We start from the raw sequence: 27,742 nt of genomic DNA, 5'->3' as shown, positions 1-27,742 counted from the left end.
CGGTTTTGGTTATACGCGGTCGTCCTGCTGGCAATGGCCTTGTCCATGCACAAATTGCGTTATGTTTGTGTACAGTGAGAAGGGGTGTGAAGAGACATCGAGGTCCCGCGAGTCAGCTGTCGAGTTGTGTGAGTAAATTTGTGGTTTGAAGCTCCTGAAAGTTAAAGGTAATTATTACATAACAGACGAGTGTTGTTGGTAATTATGCTGATAAACGTTAGAGTTCAATTTGTGAACAATTCAGAGAGTTCTGTTCTCTTTACTCGTATGTAAGCCTAACTGCCACATTGGGCATTGCATTGCACATAACTACACGTAGCCGCGACAAAACGCGGCTACACCTCTATTCCTTCGCAGACGTTGTCATTTTTCAGTGTGGTTGTGCGACTCCTTCATGAATATCTTTATTAATCGTGGAAAACTAAAATACAAGGAATTATCGTAATCTATGATAATCATTCAATAATCAGTATGCGATTTTTTCTTTAATTACGTCAAAAACTCACCGAAATCTGTGGCTGAAATCAGGTCTGTAAACGTCCTTATTGCTTCACTCCTCATCTGCGTGTTATTTGAATGGCATTCACTCTCGTATGCTACAACGTACAACGTAGGTCGTAGGTAGTCGGAGAGCTAGAGGGCGCCTCTCCGACTACCTACGTTGTACGTTGTAGCATACGAGAGTGAATGCCATTCATAATAACACGCAGATGAGGAGTGAAGCAATAAGGACGTTTACAAACCTGATTTCAGCCACAGATTTCGGTGAGTTTTTGACGTAATTAAACAAAAAATCGCATATCGATTATTGAATGATTATCATAGATTACGATAATTCCTTGTATTTTAGTTTTCCACGATTAATAAAGATATTCATGAAGGAGTCGCACAACCACACTGAAAAATGACAACGTCTGCGAAGGAATAGAGGTGTAGCCGCGTTTTGTCGCGGCTGCGTGTAGTTACATTGCACAGTGCTAGTAACTGCGACCAGCAGCCCGAAACGCGCGTAGCGTAGCGTTTGGGGCTGCTGGTCGCAGTTACAGTGCTAGCGCTAGTGACTTCTTGAAACAAAAACAATAAATCTTTAGCTAAAAATACAAAGTGATACGAGCAGAACTGTCTCTAAACGGAGGGCTGAACCATCATGACCATACATGTCTCAACGTCAGATAAGAAGCCCACCGCGAAGAGACATGCACAGATACCTGAGATACTTGACCGAAAGATCGGTCTGTATCTGTCCGTCGGGGAATGTTCCGCGGAGACTACGTCTGGCTTCACGGATCCCCTCCGTACATAGGCGCCGGAAGTGGGGGGGCAGGGGGGGCGGCCGCCCCCCCAATCCAAAAAGTGGGGGGGCAAAACGCATTTTGCCCCCCCAAAAAGCCCCCCCCCCCCCAAAAAAAAAAAAATAATAATAACACTAATGATAATAAAAATACATGAATAAACAAAGAAAATAAAATAAATATGTATATATATGAATAAAAGGGGAAAAATATAGCTACAAACGGCAGCTTTTGGACTGTAAAATGTCAACATTGTCAAGCTCGCTCGCTTCGCTCGCTCGCATCCAGCAGTTGAGCCCGGTGCGCCTCCCCCTTAATTTCTAAAGCGAAAAACATAGCTACGACGGCAGTTGTTGGACACTAGAATGTCAAAATTTTCAAGCTCGCTCGCTTCGCTCGCTCGCATTGAATCGTTATGCCATTCTACTAATGTTGCTGACAGTAATTGCCAGTAGTTGCGCCCGATGCCCCCACCCCTTAATTTCCGAAGCGAAAGATAAATATAGCTACAAACGGGAGTTTTGGGACTGTAAAATGTCAAAATTTTCAAGCTCGCTCGCTTCGCTCGCTCGCATTGAATCGCTATGCCACTCTCCTAATGTTGCTGCCAGTAATTGCCAGCAGTTGCGTCCGATGCCCCCCCCCCCCTTAATTTCCAAAGCGAAAGATATAGCTACAAACGGGAGTTTTTGGACTGTAAAATGTCAAAATTCTCAAGCTCGCTCGCTTTGCTCGCTCGCATTGAATCGTTATGCCATTCTCCTAATGTTGCTGCCAGTAATTGCCAGCAGTTGCGCCCGATGCGCCCCCATTTATTTCAAAGCGAAATATGTAGCTACAATTAAAACTCCAGTTTTGGAACTGTAGAATATCAAAATTTTCAAGCTCGCTCGCTTCGCTCGCTCGCATTTTATTGTTATGCCATTCACCTTATGTTGCTGACAGTATATAATTTGTCGATCGTTTCACACCGTCATTCCATAATCCATGTAAGGAAAACTTACAATGTTCCTCAATGACTGCGTTGTTGAATGTATCACATTCCGTAATGTATTGTAGTCCCATTATTGCTCACGCACACACGCACAAGCATACAGACCGTCAAAATTACTTTATGGTTCCCCCCATGTTTCGACCCACCGTACGCCACTTTACATATATATATATATACATATATATATATATATATATATGTATATATAATAGATGTGTGTGCGTGTGTGTGTTTGTGTGTGTGTGTGTGTGTATGTGTATATTGTGTAACATATGCATGGTCTAATCTTGAGCCCCCTCCAATGTTTGCCCCCCCCAATCCAAAACTGCTTCCGGCGCGCCTGCCTCCGTATACACTGTCTACGGAGGACAGCGTCAATGGCAAAATATAAAAGAGTCCTCCGGACAGACGGATCTTTCTGTCTACTGAGATACTAGCCTGACCAGACCGCTGTGCACAGCCTAGCGAAGCGACAGCGGCTGCGTGTAGTTACCTGAGATACCATCTGTCTAGCCCGCCCGTTGAGTGATAAGTGGCGATTAGTGAATTGTAGGCCTATAATCAAACCTTAATAGGCCTAGGTCCTACTGGTATTTTACTAGTCTATGAGTTATGACGGGGTGCGTGTTTTCGCAAAGTAAAGCTTGAAAGTGCATCAGATACTCTTGCATGAACGTGGTTTGTCAATCAGTATGGTATCCCTACTACATATCGACCACCTTCTTTTTAAAACCGACCGCGTATAACCGTTAGACTTCCTAATTCGCGCACTGAACACTTGGTATGCACTTCTCTGCGCGCAAAGCACATAAAAATGGATTGGCTTTGAATGTAGATGAGGATGGTGTGGGAAAACGCGATAATTCACTGTTCATTAATGGTTTTAATCAAGGACAAAATTTCGAATGAATATTTTCACCGAATCGTAATGACAGCACAATGTAATGTCTATGGAAGTTTCTAAAAGGCTTCTAAAAAGCTTCGTACAACACGGTGTTCAGTACAACTCGGTTTGCGTGCATTGTCAATGCAAAAACAGCGGACGATCCTAATAACGCGATTTACCGTGGGGAGCTGAAACGAGGCCACGCAAGTTCATCGGCGATATTTTTGCACTGAAACTTCGAATCGAAAAGGGAACAACAGCATTTGATAGAGCTGGATTTTCTCAATCACGTAGGTCAAGTTTTTTACTTGAATTTCAGTGTTAAATATTCTTATCAAGCAAATAAACATTAGGCGGTCGATAAGTAGTAGGTCCAACCATACATCTACATGTACCATGTAACCATGTAGCCGCTACATCCCTACACAATGAATGCCACGTGTCATGGGCTGTAATAATCTAACATCAACACTCCTTCACCTGTTCACCTGAGGACTAGTCACGAGTATACTTGGGCAAGTGTCCATGGGAAATTCGTGTTGTAGTAAAATCAAACCATCCTCAGCAGGATATTGTGCTCAGGAATTTTATGTGGGTCATTGTGTCATTGATTACTTTTACCAACAAACATTTTCTGTCTTCTTTCCCTCCCTGCAGCATTTCTGACAGAAAGCTGATGAGAGAGCTGTGGTTACCATGGCAAGTCCATCAGCTGAAGGACTCGGCAAGGAGGAGGTTTGTATCATTAAATGCAAAATATGTATTTCAAATATACCCTGTAGATTTATAAATGTGACATTTTAAAGTGTTGGCTTTCTCTTCAACTGGAAGATGGTTGAGTTGTCAAGTTTTAAGCAAAAGACGCAGTACAGAATCTGCTCATTAGAGTTCACACTATTTCATAGCACCTGGAAAGTCTGCTCTTGACATTTCTGTCGAGGGTTACCTTGGCAAGCACATACAGGTGCAATCAGTTGTTGCACAGTTTGCTGTCCTGTATTTAGACTATGTGCATTGCTTTGTAAGCACTTTAGATAGACAGTTTTGTAAGTTACATGACATTCAATTGCATTGATTCAAACCTGTTTGCATACTTGTACTGGAATGAAGTCATTAAAGGATGTGTACAGTTCTGGTCAAGGTGAGGATTTAGCTTTTAACATTTTGCGAGATATTCAGAAACCGCTCTATGAGATGTCAAAGAGCATGCAATTCTAAAGGGTATCAAAAGTTTATTTGATGAAAATCGGTTTTAAAATGGCTGAGATATCCAAAAACAAAGTAAAACAAAGAGATCCCAATAAAGTTGTGGCCTGTCGCCTTTTATTATTATCACTTTTTTGGATATCTCAGCCATTTCAAAACCAATTTTCATCAAATAAACGTTGAATCCTTCTTAAAATTACATGCTCTTTCATATTTCATAAGAGGTTTCTCATTATCTCACTTAGGAATGTTCAAAACATGAATCCCCACCTCAACCAGTACTGTACACCCCCTTTAAGCTTGATTATCTTTGACGCATCATTATAAATTCTTTTAATTTGTTTTGTCTTCTTTAGGGGGAGGGGTGGTTGAAAAATTTTGCGGGCTTAAAGCCATTTGTGTAATACATAGTTACAGAAAAGTAATTTCAGGGATACCATTTGGGAATTACAAATGCTGTGCAGTGTCATTATAGGCTTAGAGAGAGTGCAGAAAGCAGCTGCTTGCTTGGTCACCTGCGGTTACAGAAGATTCACATCAGCTTTAGGGGCTTGTCTCCAAGCTGGGATGGGTCCAACTGCACATACATAGTCTCCATGCACAAAGCACCATGTTCTGTAGAATGCATCATCAGCTAGTCAACATCCATATTCCTCAGTCACTTCATAACCCAAGCTCCATACATCAACAGAAGAGACATGTACTCAAACTCACTATCCCCGGAGCAACAATTGATTCCTACAAATTCTCCTTCTAGCTCTGAACCATTCGCATCTAGAACCATGACAGTTACCGTACTGCCCCAACAGTCACTGCTTTCCAGGAGGCTGCCCTTCCTGTCATCAGAGGGTTGAAACCTCTTGTGGGTTCCATGCTGCTGTAAATTTATAAGAATGTTTAGTGTGCACATTACTGTTTTTATTGTAAATATGCTACAATGTATTGACTGCACTGTCACCTATTGTTACAGCACATCCCATCCCTGTCAGTTTCGAAAGAGCTGCTTCAGGGATTATCTTTTCAAGGTTCAGATGCAGTGTAAATGGGCATGTTTTTGAAGGTTTGCTTTTGGTAGTTAAGAATTAGCTGTAAGCACTAAAAGAAAACAACATACTGGTGGTATGACAACAGTGCCTGTGTCGACGAGGCACATCGATATGAGACCTATTTATAGTTTTACCACAATCTGAAAATGTGTAATGCAAAGCTATCAACCAATCTGCACTTTAGGGAAGGATCTATTTTTAGAATTTTCCATTCTGTTATGTGGATGCTGATTTTTTTCCCCCCATAAAAGATGCAGTACACTACAATGCAAATTGTAGCATGCTGCAATTTACATTGTATAGCAGATATTGATGAATATTCAGATAGTTGTAGATTTCTGCATTACGTTGCAAATGTAACTAATCAAAGTATTGTCTAAGGACTATTGTGAAAGACCCAAATGAAAATTGCTCTTAGATAATTTTCGAGATTAGGAGGAAATTCAGACAATCCAGATGAAAAAAATTTTGAATATAATCTGTGTATATACCTTTGTTGTATTTTCTTATGCCTCCGCCACGAAGTGGTGCCGGAGGCATTATGTTTTCGGGTTGTCCATGCGTACGTCCGTGCGTCTGTACATCCGTACGTCCGTACGCCCGTCCGTCCGTCCGCATTCGTTTACGCGATAACTTGAGAAATATTGACTGGAATTTTACCAAACTTGGTCCAAGTATAAAGTATGATGGGGCAATTACTTGATTAGATTTTGGGTGAAATCGGCCAAAGGTCAAAGGTCAAAGGTCAAGGTCAAATCATGAAATTGTATCCGTTTACAGCGATAACTCAAGACTGGATTGAGCAAATTTCACCAAACTTTAATGATGTATGATGGGACAATTACATGTTTTTTTAGTGAAATCGGACAGAGGTCAAAGGTCAAAGATCAAGGTCAAATCCTAAAATTTATCTGTTTACGTGATAACTCAAAACTGGATGAAGTAGCTTTCACCAAACTTGGTCCAAGGATGATGTATGATGGGGCAATTAGTTGAGGAGATTTTAGTGACATTAGCAAGAAGTCAAAGGTCAAAAGGTCAAGGTCAAATGCTAAAAATGATGCTATTTCCCCCATATCTATGCAATGCCCGAAGGTATTTTATTGAAACTTAGTGTAGACATGTACTACTGCGTAAAGATTCTCCAGAGAGAGTTTCATGTCATAAGGTCAAAGGTCAAAAGGTCAAAGGTTAGGTGAAAATGTTGCAATTTCACTTTTCTCGCAAATGGTTTAATGTACAGTTGAACCTCTATTATCCGGCCTCCCTTTATCCGGATCTCTCTATTATCCGGACGCAATCTCGCCGTGATTTTTAAATCTTTTTTTAATAATTACGGGAGGAAAGGGGGATTCCCAACGGATACATTTCTTAATAATTATTTAGGTAAATCATCCCAAGAATTTATAAAAGAAAATGATTTCATTCTTGCAAACACGAACCTTTATTTTGGGGTCTGTTACTGTATGTAACAATGAAAAGGTTGCAGTATACACATTACTACATGTGGTACTACAATGGGCTACATCAGTACATGTGTATGTATATCAAAGAGATTTTCCCCAGTGATGTATATGTAGACTCTACATGTACAAAGCATTGAGTCTCCCGTATCCGGCCAAATCCCTTATCCGGACGAGCCCCGGTCCCGACTTGTCCGGATACGAGAGGTTCAACTGTATCTTCATAGAACTTGGTACATATGCATGTACTGACTGGCAGGGATTATCTAGGGAATTTAGGGGTCATGGGTCAGTATGTAGTCAGGGGTCAAAGGTCAAGGTCAACTCCTCAAAATTTTACTGTTTCCCTCATATACTAGTGTATTCAATGCTTGCATTATTAGTTTTAAAACTTGATATATACATGTTGTATTACCTAATGGAGATTCTCCAGGAAATTTCCAGAGGTCAAAGGTTAAGGATCAAAGGTCAGGTTTAAATGAAAAAAAAAAATCTATTTTGTACTGTAATTACACTCATTCTTCATACCTTGAAAAGTACTCAATGCATAAACTTATAACAGGGTCAGTCAGAAGTCAAGTAAAAATCCTCAATCCCCCAAATATGTGTACCTGCACTCTTAGACAATTATTGCAAACCCAGTTTGAGGAAAGTGAACATTCAATACATTTCTGACAAACCTGCCATATCAGTATTTTGCCAGTTATGTGAAACTGTCATCACACATTGTGAAGACATTGTACTATACACCTATTGGGAGAATCATGCATTATGGTGGAGGTATCAGTCGCCATAGTGACATTTCTAGTTTAAAATGTGATTTTCAGGGTATTGGTACACTTTAACATAAATGCACAGGAAGGATAGTACACTGTTAGCACAATTCCCGCCATGGTGTCAATCTTATGGTAGTGCTCTGATCCAGCACCTTACAATGCAGCACATCTATATGAAGGTCTTGGTTTCACTTTATTCAGACTTCGGGAATTTGTGATGATGCATGCAAAGGAAACAAGCCAAATAGCTCTAACACACACACACACACACACACACACACACACACAAATCCAACTCAATAAATTGTTGATGGTTTTGCAAGCTCTGTTTGATAGCCAACTGTATGTTTTCCATCTGAAGAGGGCTGCATACCTCTACAGAGTTCATAATAACAAGCAATGAGTCATTGAACTGTACATGTCTTTCAAGTATTGTTCAATGGTGTGATCTTTCTCCATCGGCTGGTTCAATCAAGTAGCATACTGTACACATGAATGTATGCCATTTGTATAATATGCATAAAATTTGCTATATATGAATGACCGCGGATCTGTCACCGTAACAGAATGCCTGATCACATTTTATATTCACATTCATTGTATATATTCATATATTCATATAATCATATATTCATATATTCATATAGTCCTATATGTAGTATGGACCTGTTGATCATTTGTGATTATTTGTAATTATTTGTAATTATACAGTTACAGACGAGCCTGATTTCACATAGACCATGTACAAAGTACAGCCGGGCCAAAGGCGGGGCCTAAGGCCGGACCCAAGGCCACGGGCCTTAGCCCGGAACCAGGGGCCCAGAGCCCAAGTGGGCCCAGGTCCAGGGGCCCATAGCCCAAGTGGGCCCAGGCCCAGTGGCCCAGGGGCCCACGGGGCCCAAGGCCGGGCCGAGGCCAGGAGCCTTAGTGCTGGCCCAAGGCAGGGAGCCCAGCCACATATTATGTAAATACACTGTACAGGGCTGTGCATATTATGTTTACACTGTACACTAACTATACACAGCCCAGGCTGTATAAATCGCGACAGGGCTGCTCCACAACACAGAGCAAACACAAAGCAAATTTTACGATTGCATTTAGTTTGATACTTGACATCATTTTACGTCACCTCAAATGCATCAAAGACAATCTTTATTAATGAGACTTCATACCGTACCTGTTTTCCTGGGGTTATTTGTGGGAATTCTCCGATCTGGGTACTATTCGCAAATCTAACAACATGTGAAAATATAAACTCCTGATCATGTAATGTGCATGTGTACATTTCTGTGTTCACTGCTGTATTCCATGAACATGAATTCAACAACTACTGTTATATCCTGTAATATGAGCTGCCAGGACAAAACTCACATACAGTTTGTACGTTCTGATTCTGTATAGCAATCACTTTCAAAGCAATGTATTGATACATTTCTGCCAGCTAAAAATTCTTAAATGTCGGTTCACCCATGTGAACGGGTACAGAAACTGAAGCCTAGGTGGTGGGTTAAGCAGAATTGCTGTTGTCCTCACAGTCACACTCATATGTTTTCATGTTAGTCTAATGCTAGTTTGTGGCAATAAGAGAGTGTGCCAAGCAGTTTGCCAAGCAGGGATTCAGCTGGATTTCGAAAGTGATTAGCCATTCTGATACTTGAATTTAACAATACCATTTAACAATTCCATACCACCTAAAACCCCAACCCTATCAAATTCTTTAGAATTTCTGCTATCAAAACAATGATAGGATAATCTGCAGATAAAGTAGATTTTTTCTGTCACAAATCTGCTGTTACTGTGTTATTACCTCCGCCCAGGGGGAAGGGTATGTTTTTGTTACCGTTGGTTTGTTTGTTTGTTTGTTAGTTAGTTAGTTTGTCTGTGTGCAAAATAACTCAAAAAGTAGGTAACGAATTTGGATGAAACTTGCAGGAAAGGTTTAGATTGATACAAGTAACAGATGATCAAATTTTGGTAGTGATCTGAGAATTTTGGAGGAATTTATGAAGGATTTTTGATATTTTGGCAGGTAGGGTCAATGAACTTGGGAGTTCAGGCTGCGCGTATTTGAGGTTTGCATGCGCGCACTAGTGCGTGCTCTAGTTTCTGCTAGGGCGAGGCGCGCCGTGCAGCTGAGGGTTTATGACGTAACAAAGGCTTCTATATTGGGAAATTGGGCGACTTTCAGCACACAATGCTATGTATGGGTGGAAATCACTTCTATGGAAGAACAAGATCAGTGGTGGAAATGAGCTGCATGCTTGGCGGAGGTCTGCGCTCTCAGAGTGCTTCTGTAGTTTTGAATGTCTTCCTCTGTGAAAAATGTGAAATCAATGAAAGGAAAAAATATGGTACCTGGTAAATATTGATAGCTGTGCACATTATTCACACATGTACTATACAATGTATATGACAGTAGCATATATTCACTCACAAAAAAACACTGATGGTCAATTCCACGGAAAGGTTGCATTTTATGAAAATCAAACTATTGAGTATAGATGATTAATGAAGCTTAATTAGATGATCTGGTATTGTTTACTCAAAGCAGCCTTTCACAACGGATATTTTGATACCTCATTTGTGAATATCGGTGAACGTGGAGTGGAGTTATGTCCGAAAAACCGTCATTTTTCATGAAAATTGCAAATTTTTTGCAGAATTTATGTATCATTTCTGATACACTATTATGACCATAATACAGCTTGTGTAATTCTCAGATGGCTTATTTTCTGAATGTTCTTTGGTCATAGATTGGTTTTATGATGTTCTAGAACTTGTTCCGGCATCAGTAAATATTATTCTCTCAATCTCAAAATGTGGTAGTTGATAGCGTCCCATAAGTCACGTTTTTGTGTCCCATCAGTCACACTGGTTTTCCCTATCCTGCTACTGTACCAATGAGTAGATATTCATACCACTTGGCTCAGGGTAAGCACCAACCCTTTGCTACATTCAGGAAAGAAAATATCTTTCCAGAGACTCTGTGTGTAAGAATATTTCAGAACTTACTTTCCCATGTGAAAAACGGTGGTCCTCAGATGTCCCATAAGTCACGACAGCAATTTTTCGTTGCTGTACGTAATGCAATGATACTTTTCAAACTAAGTATGGTGTTTTCATAAACTGTGATATGATGGATCTAACCATGAACTGAGAAAAATGCATTTGATGCAACTATTTTCTCAAAATACTGGCTTGAAATTGCCGAAAATTGTCACTTTGTCCCATAAGTCACAATGGAATTGACCTGATACATGTAAAGGAGTTAAAGAATCAGCAGACATAGTTTTACAAGATGTATTGCAGAGTTCAATTAGTATTAGTATTATTATTATTAGTAGTAGTAGTAGTAGTAGTAGTAGTTGTAGTAGTAGTAGTACGTTGTAGTAGTAGTAGTAATAGTAGTAGAAGTAGCAATGATAATAATAATGATAATAGTGGCTACTTGTATAGGGCACAGGTCCGCTTTTTAGCGCTCATGGCGCTTCATAAATGAAAAGATAGATATAACACATGTTCAAGCATGACAACAGAGAAGAAAATGGCAAACAACAACAAACACATACCAGATAAAGAATACAATTGTTCCGAACATTATAGACTGCAATTATAGTCCTCAGTGTGAGAGGAATAGGTAACGTTTTGAAGTTTGGATTTGAATGTTTCTGTAGATGACAATTATAGCTGTACACACAGAGAAAATGTTCCAGTTAAAGAGGAACGTAGTCATACAAAGTGTATGTATTTCACATTTTTCAGTATTTTCAATCTTTCATATCCATATGCAATGGGCATAATGGACTCATTTGCATATCATTTGCGTAGTATGCTATCATGGGGTGTGAAAGTATGCTGAGTGTTGACATATAGGTCATCCACTCATTGTATCCCCCGAACAGAGTTCGGAGGATACTATGGATTTGGCCTCGTTGCGCTGCGTCCGCCGCAGAGATTTTCTTGTGAGCACTCTACTGGCTGCAGTTCTTCTTAGATCATCTTCAAATTTGGCATGAAGGTGTGTTATGGTAAAACGAAGACGCCTATTGTTTTTGGTGATGGTGCCCTCGCTTGTTCTGTCTTTATACATTGTCAGCTCTAAGATCTGTATTTATCTACGACTGACGATAAGTCTGGTTCTGCTATGAGATACACTGTAATTAATACACTTCAACACTTCGTGAGTTTACTGAACAAAAAATGCAGCTCTTATGCTATTTATTTTTCCAACAAGACTTCAAAAAAAATATATATTTTTACAATACTTTCCCACAAAAAAAAACTATTACAATTGCGTTCGTATTTACACCCAAGAAATTATAGAAACGTTCAGGAGCAATCCAATGAGACAATATAATATGCTAATAAATCCTCTCCTCATGTAAACACATCCTAGACTAATCTTATAAACACATCCTAGACCCGGGTTGAATAAAATACCTGTGGTTCAATACTTTACTGTGCGCACGTGTGGTTTCAATGTATACAGTCCGACGGGAATGGGGGGGGGGGGTGTGTGAATTAGTCTGTGCGGTAATGCAGAAGTTGCCTGGATAATCGCGATGTCGAGGATGTCGTCCGGCTGGCGGGAATTGTCGTCGTGTCGACCGAGATGCTACCGCTTGCAGCGGAGGACTACCAAGGTACGGGAATTCTGTCCGGGTAGCGGGAATTGCCCTCACGCTAACCGAGATGCCGTTGAGCTAATGGTGATGCCGTCAATATGATGCCGTTGAGTTACCTGACGGTGATTCCGCCGAGCGTATTTGCTATGCCGTCGAGATAACGATGGTTCTGTCGAGATAACTATGATTCCGTCGAGCGTCTTTACTATGCCGTCGAGCGTATTAGCGATGACGTCGAGCGTATTAGCGATGACGTCGAGCGTATTAGCGATGACGTCGAGCCCAGCTCGTCAGTGTCGATCTATAAGGGGATATTATAACCACCTCTCATAACATTATATATTCACAGGGTAATCTCAAACATGAACTGAACCACAGTTCAATACTTCCTTATACTTAACCAATAATGCTCCTGTATACTTCCACCATGACAAACAGACCTATATATACATACTACAGAAATAAACCATCGCCATGTATATACTCATAACTCACTTAACATATAAACATGACAGATCATCTCATATAAACTATCTCAATCAAAAACCAGCTAAACTGTATTCTCTTAACATATATCCCTTTCTCATTATAACTAACCTTTAAATCCTTCAGCAACCAAAATTACATTTTAACTTATCACTTAACAAACTTTTAACTTCATTCACTTTAGTTATGAACAACAAAACCTGGATTGTATTTTCCTGATACCACCATAGAAAAACAAAATATACTGTATCCACAAATATCGCTGTAGATTTAAACATTCCACCTATAACATTCACCTGCTGACTTAGCCTGCCTTCTTGCCAAACTAAAACAAATCCTATTTCATCATTATACAACCTTATCCAATCTGACATGTAGCACAATCTTTACTCTAACATCATTAATCCACATATTATAGTGAACCAGCGAACATAACATAAATCTCTATATAAAAAAAAAATATATATATATATATAACAATAATGACGAACTCAGAATATTGCAAAAACAAATTAATACAGCTACACAACTACTTACGTCTGATTTGGTGTTCAGACCCTGAAGTAATGGTGAGGAGGAGACTTCAGCTGTTGTCAGTGCCTGCAGCATGTCTTGCGCGTGTCCTGCCCTAATGCGTGGGGCTGCTGTGCCATGACTCTCCTGCCTGAAATGCAGCGCTGCATTGTAGGCCGATCAACTACCTCTCTACTCCTATTAGCAGTGAGTTAGAAGAGCATGTCTTGCTCTGACAGATGTTCAGATCCAACTGATTTTTCCCTCCAAATTTACTTTCCTTGTCGCCTCTAATATAACTCCACCCTCTACTGTGCTTAAACTGGTTCCAACTAGCTTTCCCCTTTTTATTACATGTCCCTTTTCTTTCCAACTAATTCCTCCTTTTGGCTTTAAACCTATCTATCCCAACTATCTCCCCCTAACTAAATACCTATTCTTTCCTACCAACTCTCCCTTTCTACATTAGCCATTCTACCCTGACTCCACTGAGCCTCCCTCTTTCTTCCACACTGTCCTTTCTCCCTAACCACTTCTCTCCACCTGGCTCGCCCGATTCTAACTTTCTATGCTGTTTACGCCTGCTGTCCCCATTTCCCACCTGATGGCTTGCCTGAACAAAGGAATCTCACACATTCCACACTCGCACTCTCAGTCACATCATGACATACATGAAAAAGTAAATTTAACAGGTCTATTTGTGTGTGCGACGCTGGCCTTGCTTCGTGACCAATTTTTTTTATGCCTCCGCCAACGAAGTGGGCGGAGGCATTATGTTTTCGGGTCGTCCGTCCGTACGTCCGTCCCATTTTGTTTTTGTCGATATCTCAAGAACCGTGTGGTGATTTTACATCAAACTTGGTATGAGGGTATATCCTGGGGGCATAATACTTTGTTTGGATTTTAGGGTCACGAGGTCGAAGGTCAAAGGTCACAGGTTATTTTGTGAAAAAAAAGGTTGAAAATTCATGTTTTTCTCCATATCTCGCAAATGGTTCAAGGTATCTTCATGGAACTTAGTATACTATATGCTTGTTCCAATGGGCAGTGATTATCTAGGGAAGTTGGGGGTCATGGTTCAAAGGTCAGGGGGTCAAAGGTCAAGGTCAACTCCTCAAAATATCACTACTTTCCTTATGGTTATGCAATGCCTGAAGGTTTTTTTTTTTTTTAAACTTGATGTATGCATGTATTACCCGATATATATTCTGTGGGAAGATTCTTGCCAAAAGGTCAAAGGTCAAAAGGTCAAAGGTCAAGTGAAAGTGTTGAATTGCACTTTTTCCTCCATATCTCAAAAGTAACTCAAGGTATCATTATGAAACTTACATATTTATGCATGTTCAACCTAACAGTGATTCTCTTTGGAACTGTGAGGTCAAAGGTCAAAGGCCAGGTTTAGATAATGCTATTTTCCCATTTGATACTGAAATTATACTTTTTCTCAATACCTTGAAAATTACTCAATGCATAAACTTATAAAAGGGTCAAAAGTCAAGTAAAAATCATCAGTTCCCCAAATACCTGCACTCTGACATTTTTAATCATTCATCCAATTGAACCTAGTTCTAGGAAAGTGAACATTCAGCACATTTGTGGCAAACCTGTCATTTTAATATTTTGCCAATTGTGTGAAACTGTCATCACACATTTTCAAGACATTGTACTATAGACCTATTAGGAGAACCATGCATTATGGCGGAGGCATATCAGTCGCCGTAGCGATATATCTAGTTTGTGAATGTTTTTTACCACACAGATCAAGAAACGGCTGGCACAGATCAAGAAGGAATATGACCATATGCAGAGAAAACTGGAGGTAAGCAGAAAAAGGTATTTCCACTGACATTAAATGTTTTCCAAGAGTAATGAATTGAATTACAAACTGCACTGGAGTCTAGTATGGTGGACACTTAGTCCAGGTTGAGATATGTCTGTGTCTTCTGCTTTCAGTTTAGGATTTCTTGTAAATTCTTTAGACCAATGAGGTGCTATATCATATACAAGCACTAGAATCCAATGTTAATGAGGTTACAGAAATATGACTGCAGGTCCCTTAGCACACCACTAGGGCATGTCATTATTTCTTTGCTCTTTACATTCTTTGACTTTTTCTCTTTACTATCGTAACTGCAGAAATCTGATAAAGCAGCAAGGGCAAAGGCTCATGTGAAGAAGAAAATTGCAGAGCATGCACATCGACAGTCTCTTGGTGGCTCTCCAGAGTGCACTACCATAAGACAAGGGCAGAAATCCGTGAGAGGGGATGAAAGATCCTCCTTTGGACGGCCTTGCTCTAGAAGTAGCCCTTCTTATGCTGCAGGCTGCAGAGGGCATACTGTATCAAAGGACCCAGGGTCTGGTTCTAGCAAGGACAGGAATAAGAGGAGGAGTGTGTCATTTCAGCTAGAGAGTGAACTGGATGAACCGACTCTTGAGAAGCAGTTTGTGGCCGACGGTGATATTCAGATGATATCTGCCAGAGAATCTAAAAGGAATCAACTCAGAGAAATAAAGGGCAGGGAGTCTATTTTAGGAAGAACTGAAAGTAAACATGCTTCACAGAACCTAGCCAATGTTAAAGATCCAACTGAATCAACAAGGGATTCACCAATATCTTTCAAATCCCGTAAATCTCAGACTAAGGATGTTTCTGAACCTAATGCAGGAGGTAGAGCTGGAAGGGATTGTTTGAAACAGCATACAGTAAGGACAAACCAATCTGAATCATTCCATCATTTGAAATCTTGTGGAAAGCTTTCCAGTCACATACAGTCTTCCCTTGCAGACATTAGAACGTCACCAGAACAAGACCGAACACCACCAGATGACACCCAGGTAGATCTCTTCGCTGACTCTACCTCACAAGATGACTCTCCGCTGGTATTTGAAGTGTCTCAGGACCCAGAAGAGGGAAGTGAGGAGTTGGTGATTGTGGACAGTGTTTTGCCTGACAAGCACATTGAGAATACACTGACAACCACTCCTAAAACTTCATCTGTTGATCCAGTTTGCAGTGGATCTGTCCAGGCAAACAAGATAAGTGATACCTGCAAGATATCAAGTTCATCCACTGTCAAAATTGCCCATGGAGCGCCATCCCCTAACCATGAACTGTCACTCAATAAGAGATCATGGACTCCTGTTGTAGACTTCAGCAAAGGTGACATGGGAGGAGAATCTGCATATGAAGCAAAGTTGAGTGAAGACCCACTGGACTGTGATGATGATGATGATCCTGATGTGATACCAGGGACATACTCAGAAGAAGGAAATGAAAACTGTATTGCAAAGTCTAGTGTATTTCTGAAAGAAAAGCACACTAAATTCATCCATGGAAGTAGGGAAAGGCAAAGTCCCTTGAGTGTTGGAGAACTTGGTCAGCAGATATCATGTGGACAGGTCACATCAGTATATATCAGTGATGATGGTGTTCTAACAGAGGATAACAGAAACGCACACATGACAGTAGGATCAGACAATGCCTATAAAGCTGACAGCTGTTTACCTGGCACCACAGAAGTGACCTCTGCATGTACTCCAAATGCCATTGAGAATGATGAAGTTGCAGTGATAGCTGTGGATTCAGAGCCAGTGGCAAGCTTTGAGAATGAAAAGCAGAGTCCACTGGTGCAGCAGGTGACCCCACTGCAGGCCAGTGACCACTCTAAAGTCAAGCCCAGGGAAGATAAAAATTCTGACTCTGAGTGTGGAAATGAGCAAAGGAAAGGTCGAAGGCGGCGACAAAAGAGCATTGACAACCTTACCATGGAGGATATCAGCCTCAAGGACTTTGTTCTCTCCCAGAACACCCAAGAGGGAAACCACACTTGGATTGATGGACTGATGTATCCTGCAGAGTATTATGTCAGGAAAACAAGGAGTATGTCTAGGAGTTCTCCTGACCAGCATTCAGCGCCTGTCACAAGTAGAGAACTATCAAAGTGTTCTAAGCAAAAGCGAAAATCTGCTACTGTCCATACACATGAAAACGTGCAGGTGTACAGTGATCCTGTATCACTCCAAACAGGAAATCACACCAGCCACATCAATAAAGCAGATGATGCAAGCTGTAGAGTGAGCGACCCTGCAACACCAGCATTAAGTCTTGGTCCTCAGGGTCCTACCTCTTGTGCTAGCAGTCACCCTGACTCAACAATGTCTGTGGAAGCTAAGGAGTGCCACTCTAACAGGAGGATAAAGGTGTCTCGCAAAGCAGCATCAAAGAAGAAAAAGAGAGTGCAGAAATCTTCAAAGAATGCAAATGAACAGGCGACCAAGCACGGCACAGATAGTGGTGTGCAAGATGAAAACCTTATCACAGAAAGTCTTCGGGATGGCTCTGAATTGGAAGACTGTTCAGTGAAAACGTTCCATTCCAAGGACTCTCATGGACTTTCATTTACCTCAAGCAAGGGAGAAGACTGCGGTGTGCTCAGTGCTGAGAACACTACCAGCTTAATTACGCACCATTATCCAGAAAAACAAGGTATACAAAGACTTTCTGCACATGAAAACAGAGAAAATGTAATTGAGGCCAGTGTGTCAGAGATCATCAAGAAACCATCAAACACACAAGCTTCACGTAATCTCCTGGAAAGTCAGTATTCACAAAGCCAGCTTCCTGATAATTTTGCCCTCCCAGAAGTGTTTGGGAGTCCGGGACGACCTTCCCCTGGTTTCCTGGGTTGGTCGCCAGGCACACCAACATCATCTTCCTACAGATTGCCCAGAAGACTTCTCGGCAGCTCAACATCTCAGGAAAAGAGATCTAGTGTCAGCCAAGAAAGAAATGAACATTTGCTTCAGAGCTCTGCAGGACAGGACAAATGCATCCAAGAATTTAGAGAAGAAATTGCTATGACAGACTCTAGTGTTAAGCAAAGAGATGATACTGTCGTTGATCCCTCAGGCACCGGTATTCAAATTCACTGTGAGCCCTGTTTAGACAGGAAAGAGTGCACTTCTTATGCAGCGTTGCCGATGAAACTTTCATCTCTATCTGCCAAGGTAGTGGAGAGGAATCTGGTAGAAGGCTCTCTTACTGCCTTACCACTGGTTGTGGGAATGGAGGTAGAGTCCATTCCTTCTTGTAGAGATACTGCTGAACCAATGCTGAGTGGCACTCAGAGAACCCTGCCCTCCAGTGTCTGTTCCAATGTTCACCCTGAGTCTCCTAATGCTGGAGCAGCCACAGGAACCCCTCCTGAGGAGGCAGAGATGCCTCAGACCCAGTCCCAGTGTGTTGAATCCTGTAAGGAGCCATCCCAGAACCCTGACAGCCAGGAAGAGATGAGTTACACTGCTGATGGAAGCTTAGACATCCAGAAGAAGAATTGCCTCTGGTTCAAGGGATGCCTAGAGGTGTGTGTAACTTCACTGACATTCTAGTCTCTTTTAATAAGTAATTAATTAGTGATTTTGAATATGTTCTTACATTGAATGAAAGTTTTTGGCATCATCTTGCTTAAATAAATAGATTAACATGTTGTTCAATTTACTGAGAAAGAGACACCTTGTACATGTCTTTTAATAAATAGATTTAGCTGGTTATGCTATGAATATTAAATCTGATCATTTAATTAAATACCTTATTACCTCCATATTCCAATCATTCCACTAATGTCAGCATAGGGCAGTACAGAGAGAAAGTAACATTTATACTGACTACAGTGCACTCCCGTTATAACGAACACGGTTATAACGAAATTCCGGTTACAACGAAATGAAATTTAGGGCCGCAACATTATCAACTCTATGTATTTTTATTGTTTATTCATTCGGTTATAACGAAATTTCGTTATAACGAAAGAAAACTGCCGGTCCCGAGGACTTCGTTATAACGGGAGTCCACTGTATATCTTCACAATTTACAGAATTCACAGTTAAACAGTGTTGGCAGGCATCTGATATTGCACTTCAAACTAATCTAAAGTTAAATATGTACATTGTATGTTGCTGTTGACATTCATGGAAGTACTTCTGTAACTGATCACGTCAATATGCTGGAAACAGTTGTGGTGTTAAAGTTTTCACATAATGGATCGCTTTATATGATTAATTGCAGGATTTTCTCTATGAAGATGATTTCCATTTGGAAAAAAAAAAAAAAAAATTCAAAGATGTTGAGTAAATTACATTTTCCCCCAATTCTCCTTTTCAGCACAAAGTGCCTAGTTCTGATGGAGTTCTAGGGCTCGTTACATCTCAGTATCTCACTGACAAGGGAAGTGAAAGTGTTCTGCTGGTGTACTTCCATGATACAGTTTTCTTCTGGTCTCATGATCCTGAGCAAGAATGCCAGTACAACCTTCTCTCTGTCTGGAAATCAACCAAGGTGATTGTCAACATGTATTACATTTTGGGTGTGATATTTGCTCCAAGCTTTTTAGAAAACATTTCACAACAATAAGTTTATTCATGCCTGACACACCCTGCTCCGACTCTCTCTGCCCTCTACCTCCCTTTGCTTGGAAGGCTTTTTAAGATTTGTTTGTTGACATGTTGGTGATCTTAATCTATTTGATTTTGATTATTTTGTCATTCTCTTATGTTTTGCAGTTGGGAGAGAAGATCTCAAGTGTTCTTCCTGTATCTGGTCAAACCAAAAGGCTTGAAGCTTTAGTGATGCTAAGGACAGAGACTGGTTCAGAGACAATCAGGTAATACCATGAAGATCACTTTGACAAGGGCGTTTAGGAGAGTATGATGAGATGAATGGTTACCATCAGAAGGACACTACAATGTGTTGTTCACCCTTCCACAGTGTAAAGTTTCCTATTCAGATACTGAGCACTACAAATGTTTTAAATATCTCAATAGCATTCTCATGAACATGAAATAAATTCAGTTGCAACAAATGTGTTTAACAGGAGAAATAAGAATCAGATTATATAGATATAATTCAACAATTGCATTTCTCATTTTAGAACTGCAATCCTAAGTTTTCAGCTCCCTAGGACAAACGTAAGCCTTGGTGACCTAGCATTTGTGTGTGTTGCACCAATGCTTGGAGCAATAGTCTCATACATGAAATGAAATGTTCAAAAAAGCTTTTCATGCCATATTGAAGAAATGCTTTATTCTGCCATATTAACTCTTTTTTTTTATGATAGCAATTATTTTTCTGTTGCTCTATTATAACTTTGTCTGTATTAATTGTACAGTGTAAATGTTTATGTATGTATTTACATGTACCGGTATGTAATTTTCATTTCATCATAAAACAAGAAGTTATGGTTCACTTTGCCATTCCTGGAGTATGCTCTTAGGAGAAAGATTGCAAACTATCCTCTTTCCACCAAAGCCTTCCAGAGATGACTTTTGGTTCCAGGAAAGCATTTGTGAAAGTTTCAGCTCAAACTCAAACATAAAGAGAATGCAGGTATGATCAGCAAAACAATTCTGAAATTTCCCTAAAAGGCTGCAAGTGCATTTGGGTATTATGAGTAGCATAAAGCATTGTCTTGTGTATGGAAAGAGCTCTTGGACTGCTGAAATGTCCTTGTATCATCTGATATGTCATTATATCAGTGTTCATTACATCAAGTTTCCCTGTAAGATAACACCATTGCTGAATTGTTTTCTTCACAGTGAACTTAGTAGCAGTGAAACAGATGCCAAGTTTGTTACTTTTTGTTTAAATCTTGATAGATGCCTATTGCTGAATCTTTGCATTGGAAGTATGCCAGATGCTGATTTAATATAATACAGGTATTATGTTTAGAAAAAAACTTAGGCCCCTTTGACTCAGTAGTATGTGATATATATTCCCTATTGTTATGCACTTTATGATTACATCTGTGTTTACTAAACGCAATAGTAAACCCAATCATTTTATTTCCCTTACCTTGGCTTGATAGATTCATTCAGTTTGATAGCTGTATGAGTGAGTGGGAGGAGAGAACCATCCTTTCATCTCGGGATGTTGGAGGCCAGCATCACTTCCAGCCTTGGTGTGTGCTGTCTGGGAGACGGGCTGCCACCGGTGTCTCCATGGAGACAGGAGAAGGAGAGGTCCAGGTTCTTGGACTGGGAGCAAGGTAAACTTAACAACCTTTCTCCCGGCTGATGCTTTCTTGTTACTTTGGTATGGTATCAGTCTGTATTCTGTTTGTCATGTACCATTTCATAATCGCAGTCAAAAATTTGGGTAGTATGTACGATAAAAAGGGGACTGGTCATATCAAGCCTTTTCTGTTTTGCTGCATGTTGAAGATCAATAGATGCATTACTGCATTTGATTAATTCAATGAGGAGTTTGTAAATTGGCAGGCTTATCAAAGAAATACCCCATAGTGTAATGTAACTGCCTAGAGAGAAGAGGTAAGTAGACGATCTCATATGTACATTTGTTGTAAGAAAAACTTCTTTTATCAAAGTAACAGCACGAGCAGATAAAATGTACAAGAAATGGCAGTGTCACATTTATGCGTGCATAACTTGACCAGCACTTTCAATTGGTACTCAGCTCCAGGCATCTAGATGCAGCTACCAAGAACCATATGTATAATCTCTGTATGCAGAGCCTCACTTCTTTATTTTCATACCTCATTCTGAACCTCAACAGTGGAGCCTCCCCAATATGCCTCTCACTTCCCAAGACCAGTGCTAGGACCAGTGCTGGAACCAGTTCTAGGACCAGTGGTAGGACAAGACTCCTGTCTCTGACTGAGGTCCAAGGAACACCTGATATGTTACTTGGGATGGCAGACTCTGTGGCCTTTCTGTGGTGAGATTAGATTTGGCACTGTTCTCTCACTGTGATCGTCTCATGTACAGTACTGATACAAACTTTATAACATCTAAAGGGAAACATAATTTGAGTGTTGTAGATGTGAATATCAGAATCTGCTTTTAGATTTGTAATTAGACTGGAGAAACCTGCTTAGTTTATGATTGTCTTAAAATAGTGTTCACTTTTTTTGTCAAATACTAGTATCTATGAACTCTTAGAACTCTTCAAGAGATGTACCAGCACATTGGACATTGTCTTGATATAATCATGTTCCTGAGAGATCATATGGCTGCTGTGTAAGATAATAAGATAACTCAATGTTACAAAGAAAGTCGATTTTTATTTTATATTTTTGTTTACTTCTTTTTTACACACATTTATTTCTCATTATTTTTGTGGCACTATTCGCAGTGACACAAACATTTATGCACCCAGGGATATTTACTTACACTTAGCTAAAATTTAAGACTGATTTACTCATTTATCAAGTGCCAACAGAAGGTGAAATTTGTGAAAGTTTGGAATGTTTGTCAAAGAGGGCTGTTACATTAGAGCATGCTCAAATTATGACATGAGATAGAGTGTGATCAGTAAAGCATGTACAGAAAAGTATTGAAAGTTCATTTTTGCATTACCCCACTTGGCTTGAAATGTGTGAGGTAGTTCATGTAGATGAAATGAACTTTTCATTTCTTATTTTTCATTATGTAGGCATATACCGTCCATGCAACTAGTGCAAATGTTTACTCTGGTAGAACAAAGCCTGGCTTGCATTCATGCAATAGCAGAGTCGGTGAGTAAATAATAAATGAAGACTGATTTGTGGTGTGGCAGTCCTGCAGTGTTTAGGAATTATCATCTTACATTCTTGATTTTCCACTGCTCTGCTCTTTAGGAGTCTGAGGAATCATTTATTGTTTTGATAGTAAATCATAAATGAGGTACATAATCTTTTTTCTTTTGTTATCCTATCTACTGAATTTTATTATTTTCCATGTCCATTTGTAAGGGTTAGTGATGCATTTGTTAATGTGTGCTTGTCAATATTTTGTGTCTTGTTTTACCAGTGGCAACCCACAAGATTCTATGATATTATGGACTGAAACGGGTTTGTCATGAAATCATATGTGATAGTTAACTTGTCCTGTAAAAGCATTCAGATACTTTACATTAATCATAGATTCAGTAACATTTATGCTATGAGAAATCAAGATGTGTTGAGCACAGGAAAACTGCCACCTCAGTTTGCTGTGCATCCATCTTGTATGAAGAGTGTAATGGTGGTAACTTTTGTGTGCCATAAAGCTGCTTTTTATCAATGCAGAGCACTTGCTTAAAGATAATAAAAAGTTTTGGTACCTCAAAAGTTTCCCTGAATTTCCGTGTTTGAGGTTAAAGTACCTTTCAAACAACTAACACTGTGAGACCTACTCGCCCCAAAGTGCTCTCATTTCTTAGTAATCATGCAATTAACTGTGACCAGCAGCCCCATACGCATAGCGTAATGGGGCTTCGCATTGTAACATACAGGATCATGACAGATGTAGTATCGCGGGCAAATATCAACTTAAAATCCAAAAAATTCTTCAATTTGAAGACTTACCAATTAAGTTGAAGTCTTGAAAACAGGCTTCGAATAACGTTTGGTTCTGCCAATAGTCCCTTTCTGTTCGAATTGATGACTGAATGTGACTCTGTCGAGAGGACCTTGGGAGAGCTACATACACTGATTACCAGGGCCAGCGCATAAGCACACATCACATGCGAGCAAATTTCAAATCCACGAACGGATAAGATGTTTGTGTGCGCATGCGCTGGCAGTCAATTCAGTGTAGCTCTCCCAAGGTCCTCTCGACTGAGTCACATTCAGTCATCAATTCGAACAGAAAGGGACTATTGGCAGGACCAAATGTTGCCTGAAACCTGTTTTCAAGACTTCAACTTAATTGGTAAGTCTTCAAATTGAAGAATTTTTTGGATTTTAAGTTGATAATTTACCCACGATACTAAATCTGTCATGATCCTGTAAGCTACAATGCGAAGCCCCATTTAGCTATGCGTATGGGGCTGCTGGTCGCAGTTAGCTACTCAGTATGCGTATGGGGCTGCACGCTGCTGGTCGCAGTTATCATGCAATAATGGTTTCGTACAATACGTGTACTTGTACTCTGGTACGAAACCATTATTGCATGATTACTAAGACATGAGAGCACTTTTGGGCGAGTAAGTCTCACAGTGTTAGTTATATGAAAGGTACTTTAACCTGAAACACAAACTAAGACAAGGAAATTCAGGGAAACTTTTGAGGTAATACCAAAACTTTATATTATCTTTAAATGATATGGTTAATGTGATGTATTCAACATCTTTTACTTTTGCCTGTGAGTCACATTTTTTGACATCCATCACACAAGTGATTGTATCATTCCATACAAACAGGGTCTACTCTTCATGGTCACTCACAAAATGGATGATGCTAAGACAGGCAAGCCTTCAGAGAATGATCCTCTATCCTGCAGTCTTCTTGTCCTCAATCCTGCCAGCTGTCGCTCCTCCAAACTTCTGGACTACACAGCACCTTGCTTCAAGCCAGGTGTCAGGTGAGCACACACCAGTCACTGTTGCCATGGAGTATTACCATGACGACACCAAGGTTGCTCCACAATGACGTTTGCAAAGTGCTACCTTTGTTAGGAAGCAGAATTGTTCAACTAATACTGCTGACAGTTTGCTGTTTGTATCATTAATTTTAGTCAAGTCTGTCCTTACAGGAATTAGCGCTGAAATGTTTCACTCCTAGCTTTCATTAATTCCTTGTGAAACATTCATTTTGTATGTTTCTTTGTGTGTTTGTTTTTCTTGAGTGTCATTTGGCAAGAGTGTTTTGTCAGGATTTTTGTTGTTGTTTGTGTTTTAGTGAGGGAACTTTTGCTTCCAGTTGATTCTTTAACATAATGATGTAACCATACATTAACTTTATGGTGTGTTTTTAGGTAGGTCTTGTATGTCAGTCTCAAATCAGATATCTTTTGTCTTGGAGTGTGTTATCCGAACAAGCTAACCTAGCGTTGTTTGATAATCTTTTGGGAATTCTCACTCATCTAAGGACTAAAATAAGCCAAGAAATGAGCAAGGAGATCAGCACAATGCAGAATAATTGACAGTGTTCCAAGACTTGGAATGTTGATTACACACATTGTCCACGTTAAAAAGTTTCTGGCATCAGTCAGTATACAAATGATGCACAGGACTGAGTGGATCGGTGAGAACTGGATGCGCAAGTTTATTGGAACTGTTTGAACCCACGAGTGCAAGGATTGGGTTTTAGACTGTCCCAAAGTTAAATGAGAGCATCCAATTCTCACTGATCCACGAAGTATGCCTGTGCATCATTTGTGTTATAGAATGGGCCCGTAAATTCATGAAATCCAACCATTTTCCCCATCATGCGTCTGGTACACCTACAACACTGTACAAGACTTGAGCCATGCGTTTAGATTTTACCAGACGCATGGCTCAGTGTGGATCAGTAAAAATCAATGCATGATAATTGACCAATCAGATTGCAGAGATTCTAAAGCCCATTATATAATAATTCTATTCCCCATCATTTCTGCTTTTCAGGATAATGCAAGCCTCAGTGAGCGAGGGCGCCCTGGCAGTGTGTCTGTCCAGTGGAACTGTTTGTTTGTGGGATCTTTACTCCAGTAAGCTGCTGCTGATGACATCCATTGTTGATGATACTCGGTGGTCCTCCGTGTGTCTACACGACAAACACACACTGCTACTGGGCGAAGGCCATTGTGTAAATGTCTTTCAAAAACAACCCCAACTCTCACATTAAAGTCCTTCATAACTGCTATGTCTGCCTTCTGTTCATTTCCAATAGATAAAAAATGCATGAATTCTGAATACAGTACCTTTGGATAGCTGTGATTATTGTCCCCGCCGAACGAGTTCGAGCAGGGGACTATGAAACGGGCTCCGTACGTGTGTGTGTCCGTGTGTCCGTGTGTCCGTCCGTCCGTGTGTCCGTCCGTCCGTCCGTCCGTGTGTGCGTCCGTGTGTGATCAAAATGTTCAAAATCCTACTCCTTCGCCATTTCTAACCCGATTTTGATTCTGTTTGCTTTATATGATAGCACTACATGGGAGCTTTGAAACTTCTATACAGAATTTCAGTTGTGACCTTTGACCTTGACCTTTGACCTATATTGTACATTTTGCTTCAAAATGCTACTCCTTCGCCATTTCTAACCCGATTTTGATTCCATTTGCTTTATATGATGGCACTAGGTGAGGGCTTCGAAACTTCTACACAGAATTTTGACCTTTGACTTCTTTGACCTTTGACCTTGATTTTTGACCTATATTGTACATTTTTGCTACAAAATGCTACTCCTTCGCCATTTGTAACCCAATTTCAATTCCGTTTGCTTTAAGTGATGGCACTAGGTTAGGGCTTCAAAACTTCTACACAGAATTTTGACCTTTGACTTCTTTGACCTTTGACCTTGATTTCTGACCTGTATTGTACATTTTGCTACCAAATGCTACTCCTTCGCCATTTCTAACCCGATTTCGATTCCGTTTGCTTTATGTGATGGCACTAGGTGAGGGCTTCAAAACTTCTACGTAGAATTTTGACCTTTGACTTCTTTGACCTTTGACCTTCATCTTTTTACCTATATTGTACATTTTGCTACTAAATGCTACTTCCGGCGGGGACATATATTACGCACCGCGTAATTTCTACTTTTCCTTGTTATTCTTTTAAAGGTAGGGGATACCTTTTACAGACCTCCCAAAATGCAGCAAAACATTAAATATGAACCTCAGGGGACTTGTTTAGGCCACTGCTGAGAAATTTGGAAGTCAACAGTTATCTACAATTTGAATAATGCACAAAACTCAACTACTCAGTAGTTCTGTGTGTCAGCCACACTTAAGCCTTTTTGTTGCAGTCTTCTGTATTTTTTTAAATATATAAACACAAATCTAAAAGTATAAGAGCTGATGTAATAACATATAGAGTGTGTGGCAAGAATGTATATAGAAATGTTTGTAAGTTTTGATGAACTTTCTTCACAAAATATACATGATGGACACACATGCAGTGCATGGGTCTGCAAAGGTAGCCTAGTAATGTACTGGAATTTATGGTGAGCCCCGAAAAAAAATTCAATTCAAAATCTAACGGTCAATAAAAATGTACTAAATGTTACCTTCCACTATCAATACTTTATGGGAGTTTCTAAAATGATACTCTCTTCAACATACCACTGTATTTATACAACTCTTCATTTAAGGCATGCAAATGGGATTCCCTACCTTTAAGGCTTTGGGGTAGCCACTAAATCCTAAGTCAAAAGAAACATGGTTTCAAACATGTAAGGCCTTTATGATCTATAGATCTTTCTCTCTACACATAAATCAACTTTATGTCATTATAATGACTTGACTCTTGTTGTCGGAGTTATATTCTTGGTTAGCCAAATACTCAGAATTGAAATCAGATGTCATTTCATCATCTATTCCTTGTAATGCTTTATTCATCTACTTCAGTGATTTGCTTGTTTTGTTCTTATTGGAGTGAAGAAAGGTTGGTGTAAGAAAGTTAAGCAGTGGAGAGGGCTGAATTAGGCAAATGTGGAGCTAACATAAGACATGGCACCCATTTAATGAAAGATTTACATAGACCATGTATTTGCTGATAATG

The 27,742-nt window shown here is 40.0% G+C and overlaps 1 protein-coding gene across 1 annotated transcript; it reads left to right on the top strand.

Annotated features, from left to right (window-relative positions):
• The first annotated feature begins 132 nt into the window (after positions 1 to 132).
• LOC140231685 (uncharacterized) lies at positions 133 to 26,305 on the top strand. The gene is made up of 11 exons (XM_072311838.1): positions 133 to 167; positions 3,830 to 3,907; positions 15,047 to 15,106; positions 15,424 to 18,651; positions 19,451 to 19,624; positions 19,849 to 19,949; positions 21,150 to 21,329; positions 21,857 to 22,018; positions 22,736 to 22,817; positions 24,464 to 24,624; positions 25,649 to 26,305. Exons 2-11 carry the CDS (start codon positions 3,869 to 3,871, stop codon positions 25,866 to 25,868), a joined length of 4,407 nt encoding a protein of 1,468 aa, XP_072167939.1. The 5' UTR covers positions 133 to 167; positions 3,830 to 3,868; the 3' UTR covers positions 25,869 to 26,305.
• The last annotated feature ends 1,437 nt before the right edge of the window (positions 26,306 to 27,742 follow it).

The sequence above is a fragment of the Diadema setosum genome, chromosome 8 (genome assembly GCF_964275005.1).
Source record: "Diadema setosum chromosome 8, eeDiaSeto1, whole genome shotgun sequence".
NCBI classification, from domain to species: domain Eukaryota; kingdom Metazoa; phylum Echinodermata; class Echinoidea; order Diadematoida; family Diadematidae; genus Diadema; species Diadema setosum.
The sequence above is the reverse complement of the archived record's forward strand: the minus strand, read 5'-3'. Positions and strand labels throughout refer to the sequence as shown.

Excerpts from the sequence above, each read along its gene's own strand:
- LOC140231685 (XM_072311838.1), top strand. The coding sequence starts at position 3,869 with ATGGCAAGTCCATCAGCTGAAGGACTCGGCAAGGAGGAG. Across the intron at positions 18,652-19,450 it reads GGTTCAAGGGATGCCTAGAG|CACAAAGTGCCTAGTTCTGA; the intron begins GTGTGTGTAACT and ends TCTCCTTTTCAG. Across the intron at positions 24,625-25,648 it reads TGCTTCAAGCCAGGTGTCAG|GATAATGCAAGCCTCAGTGA; the intron begins GTGAGCACACAC and ends TCTGCTTTTCAG.